Source organism: Toxotes jaculatrix, chromosome 19, assembly GCF_017976425.1.
Source record: "Toxotes jaculatrix isolate fToxJac2 chromosome 19, fToxJac2.pri, whole genome shotgun sequence".
In the NCBI taxonomy this organism is placed as follows: domain Eukaryota; kingdom Metazoa; phylum Chordata; class Actinopteri; family Toxotidae; genus Toxotes; species Toxotes jaculatrix.
In genome coordinates, this window is record NC_054412.1 from 11,022,680 (window position 1) to 11,031,553 (window position 8,874).

General features: G+C 44.0%; 1 protein-coding gene across 1 annotated transcript; it reads right to left on the reverse strand.

The window, feature by feature from the left end:
* Positions 1-425: 425 nt before the first annotated feature.
* Positions 426-2,782, reverse strand: lratd1 (LRAT domain containing 1). The gene is made up of 2 exons (XM_041064525.1): positions 2,638-2,782; positions 426-2,127 (listed from the first exon to the last, which is right to left on the reverse strand). The coding sequence occupies exon 2, from the start codon at positions 2,088-2,090 to the stop codon at positions 1,302-1,304; it is 789 nt and encodes a 262-aa protein (XP_040920459.1). The 5' UTR covers positions 2,091-2,127; positions 2,638-2,782; the 3' UTR covers positions 426-1,301.
* Between the last annotated feature and the right edge of the window lie 6,092 nt (positions 2,783-8,874).

An 8,874-nucleotide genomic window follows, 5' to 3' on the forward strand; every position in this document is an offset into this window, starting at 1 on the left:
GTGAAGAATGAAGAAAACACAATCAGGAGATTTCAAACCTGCCTATGAATGTCTAGGTACCAGCAGGATAAACCCCACACACACGGAAATTTAGCCTGTGGCCAAATGCTGTATGTTCCCATTGACTCTATACAGCTGCCTTTATACTGTAGCTCCCAGATCCCATATGGATTTTTCATAAAGCCTTTATGGGTTTGATGCAGATGACCATTTTACTGCCTCCAAATACTGTGGAGATATATGAAGCCTATTTGGCTTGAGGCAGGTCAGGAGGCACCAGAACATCAATAATTCATATAACCTCGTGTGCTCGCCTGTGTGTATGTGTGTGCGTGTGTGAGCCAGAGAGAGACAGAGTGAGAGATCATTCCTTATTGTACATTGTACATTGACCAAACAACACCTGCTAGACCAAGGGATTATTTTCATATTTCAACCTCCATTTATTTGAACCAAAAAGAGATCAGGGTTAAATCCACTAAACTTAAATACAAAAATAAGGGACTCAAATTGAAATCAATATATGACTACAATTTACACATACATCCAGTGCTGTGGATCAGGATGACAGCATTGTGAAAATGACAATACTCTTGATATGGCAAAAAGGGGAGCTTGAACAAGCCAAAATGCTTTGTTTAGGCAATTGCGTAGCCATCTGGGACTGTCAGAGGTCTATGAATCAGTGGCTTGGATCTGTGTTATGTTCAGTCCCGGTCTTAAAGCTAACAGTAAAAAAATAGAAGGGAGACTTTTCGAGAGCCACCCCAGATCCTATCTTTCATCTTTTTCCCCCCCGATCTCTCCCTCTCACGGTCTCACCGTCTGGTCTGCCGCAGCAGGCGCCCTATGCAGAGAAGGGGCCAATTCCATTATCCCGAGAAATTAAACAGAAAACCAAACCGAGCCGTGTGCGCTATGTGCGGGTTGTAAAGGTGATTTCGCTGTTCGGGGCAATGGGTTTAGTAGAAATCGTGTGTCCCACTCAACACGAATTCTAATCTGAAGGGGCGTTGTCTGTTTATATGGCCGCTCTCTCTCAGTTTTCAACCCTCTGCAATTTGATGGAAATTCCACAGAGCGCCTGTGGTCCAGACGTAGCCCGAGATCCATCCGTGACGAGCAGACAGTCCAAAACCAACAGGTCCTTGCATGTGTGTGCGTCTGTGTGCTTGTGTGCGTGTGTGCGAGTACATTTGTGTGTGCGCAAGAACTGTGCGTCCGCGCGCCTTGGCGAGAGGAGGCAGCTGTGGGGGGAGAGAGAGGCGGGTGGAGGAGAGGATATCAAACGGAATCCCTGATCACTCCTTGCCCCCGTTAACCAAAGACAGCTCTTTGAGAATTCCACTGGCGTCCACTCGCCTCCTCTCACGGATCATGTCCTCCAGGCTGCGAAAGACCAGAGTGTGCACTCCACTGCCGGACAGATGCACTTTGAGGAAATACTGCTGCTCCGCTGAGTGCGCCTCTCCCCCGGCTTTGAACTCCCGTTTCCCAAAGCGACACCAGGCTGCGAAACTTTCCGAGTTGGTCCAGCATATCTCCTCGCTGCTCAGGCCCAGGTGTCCCACTGCGTTCTGCATCACCAGGTCAGGAGGAAGCGGTCGGTATCGGTATCGATTGTTGACTATCCTCCCGTGTCGACCGTTGCTGATCTCAAGCAGGCTGTCCTTGCGGATCTCGCCCTTGTGCAGATGAATGACTTGGTCGTCCTGCTCGTAGATGGCCCAGTGGGGGGCTTGCGCGGTGGCCACCAGCTCCAGCAGGTCCCCCGGTTTGCACATAGTCAGCAAAGTTTTTGCCGAGTACACATTCAAGTCCTCGTTCTCCCGCAGCTTGGAGAAGATGCATTCCTGGGAGCAGAACGCAGAGTACTCCACCTCGCTGACCGAGAAGGGTCCCTCCTCGGCCGGGCTGTGGTCCTTGGTGAAGCTGCAGTCAGACGGAGTGCGGTCGTCCACCTCCTCCTCTTCGTCAGAGAAGAAGTAGGCGACGCCGACCCGAAGCTCGTCCTTCTCCAGCCCGGACGGATCCCCCGTGGGCAGCTCGCTGTAGTTGAGGTGGGTGATCCGATCCAGTTGATTTCCCATCAATGACCTGGCAAGGCAGAGGCATGGACTGCGGTGTCTGAAAGGGACAGGGAGAGAGGGTGAGAGATGGAGAGAGTCAGAGAAATGGGTGTCAGGAGAGTAAAACGCAGCGTCAAGCAAAAAATAAATTCACTTTCACAGGGAACCACACATTATGCACAAACGCTTGGGTGCGTTTAAATCCCTTTGGTCAAATTGATGAGAGAGTAGGCTAAGAAAGCACTCAGCACTTCTCAGCAGTCACCTATAGAGAGGGACAAGGGCTCTCTCGTGTTATTGAGCCGAAAGAGTAGACTAACACAATCAATGATCCTCTGCCCCTTGCTCCCTTCACACCCATTAGTCAATCATTAATTCCAGTGGAATGTGAAAAGAGTCCCATGCAGAAGAAACAAGGAAACGGGAAAGAGGGGTGAAATAGTCTGAGGAAGGCAGCTGCTGCATTAAAAGAGTGAGGAAAGAGAATACACTGTAAATAAAGGCCACTGTTGTGTCTTTACGCACGGCGCAAAATGAAAAGAAACTGGAGGGGAAAAAGAGAGGATACCTGTGCGCTCCCCTGGTTAAATATCCTTATGGTCCATTAGTACAGAGGGCTGCACGGTCCCCTGCTCTCCTCCTTTCTCTTAGTCTTCCCTGTTTCTTCTCGCACTTGTCTCTCACTCTTCGCACCGCGCACCGGCCTCTCCGGCTGTCGTGCGTGCTCGGACTTCACTTCTTTCAGCGCCAGCTCCATTTAAGTACCAAGGAGAGCTCCGCCTCGGCCGGCGCGCTCCGCCTTCGGAGGCTTCCACTGGAGCGCAGTCACGGGTCCATTACCGCCGGGCCAATGGAAGCCGAGCGGGAATGTGCCAGTCAATGAGATGATCCAATCAGGGGCGAGCAGGGCGGCTAGCGGCGATAGGCGGCTGTTACCGTGGCATGGTTTTTGTTGTCAGAGAGCTGTGGAATTCTCTACATGATCAGCAGAGTCCGTATAGGCAAGTTCAAGGCAACAGTCACCAGTGATAAGAGCCTGCATATCTCAGGAGAAGCATATGAAAGAAGGCTGAGGTTTTATTGCGCTCTGGTGTGCTATAAACATCTCTACTATCTCCAAAAAAAAGCTCCAAACCTGCGCCCTTATCGTGCGCACACTGTTGCTGCAGGACATGACAAATGTGTTCCCACCTTCCTGAATACACGAGTAGGTTCTGTCCTTCAGTTCCCATGCGTAACTTGTAAATTATTTCCACATGCTTCACTAGCTTTACTACACCCACTGCATCACTTGTTCTTCCGTATCTGTCAGTGTGTGTGTGTATTTGTGTGTGTGTGTCTGGCAGAGACTGAAGGGAGGGGCTGGAGGCAGGTGTGTGTTTGTGTGCAAGGTAGGAACAAAAGAAAGGACTCTACAGGGAGATTAATACAAACTCTATCATATTTTACTTTGCACTGATGTTGTGTCTAGGAACAAAATATGACTGATATGAAATGCATATCGAATTTCAGCCAGTGACTCACTTTTGCATGCATAATATATTGTATACTTGCACACTGAGTTTGCAAGATAAATGTGAGTACACTTATGTCATCCACACTCTGCAGTCACGTCTCTCTTTTCATCACCACTGCCCAGAGGAGATAACCATCTTGCCTTTTATATCAGACCCCTCTCTGTGGAGTGAATGTTTTTGTCCGTCTACCTGCACATCAGAAATCTGTTCATTTTTTCATTTTTCTTTCTTTCTTTCTTTCTTTCTTTTTTTTTTCTGGCAGCATCCGGTGAGCTCCTAAGAGTCTCTCTCTCTCAGATGGTGGGAGATAGCAGCTCTCCAGTTGCTGACATAGAACAGTCCCTGGTCTTTGTTTCCACTGGCGACAGGCAGAGCGGATGGTGGCTTTTTCAGTAGGTGAGATATGATTGTGCAGATTTAACACCCTCTCCCACACACACACACACACACACACACACACACACAAAGGACAAACACAAACAGCTGTGGGTATGTCCTTCTATGTTGTTTACACTTTCATCAGAGAGCAGGTGTGCGTACTAACTGACCACCATTTAATTTATGTGTGGAGCTGTTTATGAATCAGGACTTACCTTTGTGTGTGTCCATGTACTTAAAGTTAGAAAGAGAGGGAGAAATGATTTACACATATATATTTATATTTGAAAGAGTTGGAGTTTTTCTTCACTCCATGGGCAGTACATTAGCCTACACACACACATACTCAAGGTATCACGGGACTGTCAGCAATGGGATTGGCTGCAGCTCCTACGGGCATGTGGTCCTGCCACCAATAATTTACAATGAGCAGAAATGAGTTTCCTTTGTAGACGCTGCCTTCTTCTTGGACACATACATACTCTACTCACTCTCTCTAGCTTTCTTTCTTTGTCTCTTTCCCTCTCTTTTTCTCTCTCTCTCTCTCTTTCTCTTTTACACACGCACACACCTAATCATATATGCAGCTGGTGTAATAATAAGGCAGGGTGCAGACAGTACTGGAATAACTACTGAGACAGGGTGATATTTCATAACCCCAATAATTGGATATGTCTCTATTCCCTAATTACTAACTAAATCATATACGCTGCAGCGCCATACCATGCAGATAAAACAGACTGACACATACACATCCAGCTGTCCACAAATTTATGCACAAATGTGTTCATTCAACATCAGTGTGTGTATGTCTCTCACACTCAGACTATAGTTTTATGGAGTGTGAGACTGAGAAAGCTTTTGGTAGACTGTATACATGCGATATAAAGGGTGTGTCTGTTGAGAAGAGAAGGATCTACATCAAGTCACAAACCCTTGAGGCACAAACAAGAGGTGTTTGTGTGCATATGTGTAGAGTTGCTGGAGTGGAGTATAGAAAGAGTGAGGAGCGATTTTCTAATGTATGCATGTACGTGTGTTTTGAGTGTTAGAGCTGATGTCAGACCTGCATCGCCTGCGTACTGTATATCTGTCGGTATGCTGGTGGTATTTTAGCATTCCGTCCTTCAAATCACTAAATCCTGAAAAGACTCCTTTTTCTTGCTTGTATTAAAAGAAGAAAAAAGCCCCCACGGTAGCAGAATGTACAATGTAAGCTTTTTTTGTAATACTCTATTGATCCCTGCGGGAGAAATAATCTTTTTGCTTGTGCCTTTTCAGGGAGGTCAGAGAGCAGGGTCAGTTGCAGAGCAATGTAGGACAAAAACCAAGCATTACTTTAAACTGTGCACAGCTCAAGCCTGAGTCAATGGCCTGTTGTAAGACATACAAGATGGGGGTGACTGATATTTGGTAAGTTTGAGTCTAAAGGTGAGGTTCACATGGTGGTGGAGCAATAGGGTGGTGCACCTTGAGTCATAAGCATTTAAATCTCCTGCAGTGTATTCCTTCTCTTAAGAGGCAGTGCTCTGTGTGTTCTCACTCTGACAATTTTGTGACAGAGTAAAAGGTCTGAAGATGATCCACCACAAAAGTTTCTCCCGAGACGGAACTGAATATCATTTTGTGGAGATGAATATATATGGCACCTTAAATTAAATTAGTGCTTGGGTACCATGTTTTTCTGGTTGCAGGAAAGTTGACAGTTCTGTGATATATTAAGTAAAGAGCCAAACAGAACAGGCAGCAGAAAAGCCAAACCCTGTGTCTATAAAGGTTGCAGCTGCATCAGCAATTACTCCACAATTGCCCCCTCTGTGTGTGTGTGTTTGTGTGTCATGGTACGTAATGACACTTATGTAAATGCTGGCTGACAATTATTCACACCAGTGCCACATGTGTATATAGATGTAATGAATGTTGTTGTAATTCATTTCCCCCAATGGATATGTATTTCTGAAATAAGCTGGCCAAGTGTTTTGATTGCCAAGTGCTTTGCCTATGTTAGAATTTTAAAAAAAAGCAAAAAAAACAAACAACAACTTTTATTAAGTACTGAGTGGCTGTTGATTGATCTATATATTCACACATTTGCACAACAAAGTATTTGATTTATTCGTGGTTTTAGGGCAACATCACATTTAGAAAACAATGTATAAAAGCTATACCCTCCAGCATGTCTTTTGTTTATGACTGTGATTGTAGCTGCTTAGGTGCTGCATGTGGCAGGCGCCGCCATCATCATCATCATCATCATCATCATCATCATCATCATCATCATCATCATCATCTCTGTAATCACAGTCAAGACTTTCCTCTGGGGTGTTATTTCTTGCACTGAGCACAGTCTTTACCTTAGTGGGAAAGGGGAGCAGTGGAGCTCAGTGTCTTTGCTTGGTTAAACCGTATAATAAGCAATCATTGAATAAAACTATACACTGGAACTATTCTAGTGGCATTAATGAATGAAATTTATTACTTTAAAAGTAATTTATGTAACCATTTTTGTTTCACTGAGCGATGTTTGAGGGACGCCTCACTCTATTCACACAATCGTGCATGGGAAGGTGTTTTTCTCGAGGGCACATATGTTATGTTTTGTTATATTATGCTACGTTTTGCTGTTATGTTATGCCATGTTCTGTTCTGTTATGGTATGTTATTCTATACTATGCAATGCAGTTTCATGTTGGTATTCCATGCTGCGTTGTGATTTTATAGAACCACCCTGTCTCCTGTGTGGTACGGCGTGACACAGTCACATAGACTTGTTTTTGTTTTTAACTGTAATCTTGCTGTTATGGCAATATGCTAAAGTCTCTTTCCATCCCATCTCTCCCACTGTCTCTGTCAGCACCCTTCCTTTGGATTTTTGTAAGAAATTAAACACTGGGCCCAAATTAAGGGATAAATAGATAAATGGCAGAAATCCTGCTGGAAATCAGACAAGCTGTCCCAGCATATTAATGATGCCATAAGTGGAAGATGTTTGAATGTCAGAGCGTCATCTGTTTTTGTAAGCAAGAGGAGAGAGACATTTAGAGATGAGGACCCCGCTGTAAATGATAAAGGCAAGGGTTTTATTTCTTGTTTTGGAACGTTCATAAACAGATCAAGCATGCTCGCCTAAAGTTACTGTTTTGGACAACTATAGCTTTAATAGAGTTGTTTAGTAATGTCTAAACAGTCGAGTCTTTTACTGGCTTAAAGACCCTGGTGCACATCCAGGCAGTCACATATGGCATCAAGCTGTCCCAAGACATGTTGCAATTCAACAGGGGAAGAAATTGGAATAGTTTGGTCACGAAATGTTCCTTTTGCCAGTATGAAGGATTGATTTGGCAGAAGTGTTTCTGTATATCACCAGTTCCAAAAGTCTCCCTCCATGCTTCCCCAAATACAGCCAGTCCTCCCATTGTGATACATAACAACTTCATCTCATGTTTGTCTTTGTGCAGCAATGTCCATCTACAAACCAGGGATGAATATGTTTGTGATTGTTGGATTTTTTTATGCGTAAAGTTATGGGGTTTTTTTATAACAAAAAAAAAAAAAAAATTGAAATTGGATTGAATCTTTAGTTATATGTTCAGATTATACTTTTTACAGTGTTTTATCTAGACTTTTATCTAGACTGGCATCATTCAAATTGCCAATTTTTCTTTTTCTCTTCAGAAACATTCAGTAGTAATTCAATAAATATAAGGGTGGATTGATAAACTCTTGGCCTCCTACATTTACATATGCAGTCCAGCAACTGTGGTGCATACGGATCCCTTCTCTGTAAAAGTTGACATCTTAAACCTTCAGAAAGTTTTCCACAGCAGTAATTACATCATCATCACGGTCAAAATGGCGACCACTGACCTCCTTCTTAATCTTGGGGAAGAGGTAATAGTCTGAGCGTGTTAGATCAGGTCAAATCAGGCCACGGACCTCCATAGTTGATAAGCCCTTGAGATTGAGGTAGCAGATGACTGCACAAAGGTTGATCTTGTCCATTTTCTCAGACAGTGTCACAAAAGTTTTGAACTTCAAACCTTCTACATGATTGCTTAAAGGGCTGAACTGCACTTGCATGTAACAAGAGCTATTTAACTCACCGTCTTCTACCTAAGGCCATGAACTTATTAGTCACCCCTCATACAAAAAATATTTGTGATTTTTCTAACATTACTTCTGTCTTTTGTATGAGTGTGAGTGTATATATGTATGGCCAGGTTTTTTATATGTGTGTGTGTGTGTCTCATGTGTTTTGTTCCAGCTCCATCTGTCTCCCGCAGAAAAGCAGGTCTTTCGTCAGGTCTTATCAGCTCTCCTCAGACTGTGGACTGTGACTCATTCAGGAGGCCCTCGTCTGACACATCAGAAGCCCATCGATGTGGCCGAGAATGTTAACTTCTGCAGATTCAACTCCCCTCCATCACCAACTTAATGCTGCTACCGTCGTTCTCCTCTGAAAAGAAAACCTTTTGTAGACCTGTGTGCACGCAGGGGAAGGCCGACGTGCTGAATTCTATCTTTCTGTACTGAGCTGACAGAAGAGAATTATAGTTTAGTTTGATCCTATGAAGAAATCATACTGTGAATGTCCAATGTGCTAAGTCGCCAGAGGGCTGTAGCTCACTAAATTGTGCATTGGCATAAATCAGGTAAGATTATACTCACCAAACGTGGTTTATTAACTGCTGTAAGTGAAACACTTTTATCTTTCTTTTTCTTTGCTCTGTCTTTTAAACATGTTGAATTTTGTAGGGCAGGTCAAGAGCAATGATATACTTTTCTCAAAACAGTTTCACAAAATGAAATTAACATAAGCTGTGAATAGAGATTATTGCTTAATAACTCACAAATGAATCTGTTCCAAGCCAGTCATGTATGGAGCTGCAGTGACACTGGACCTTCTGAGT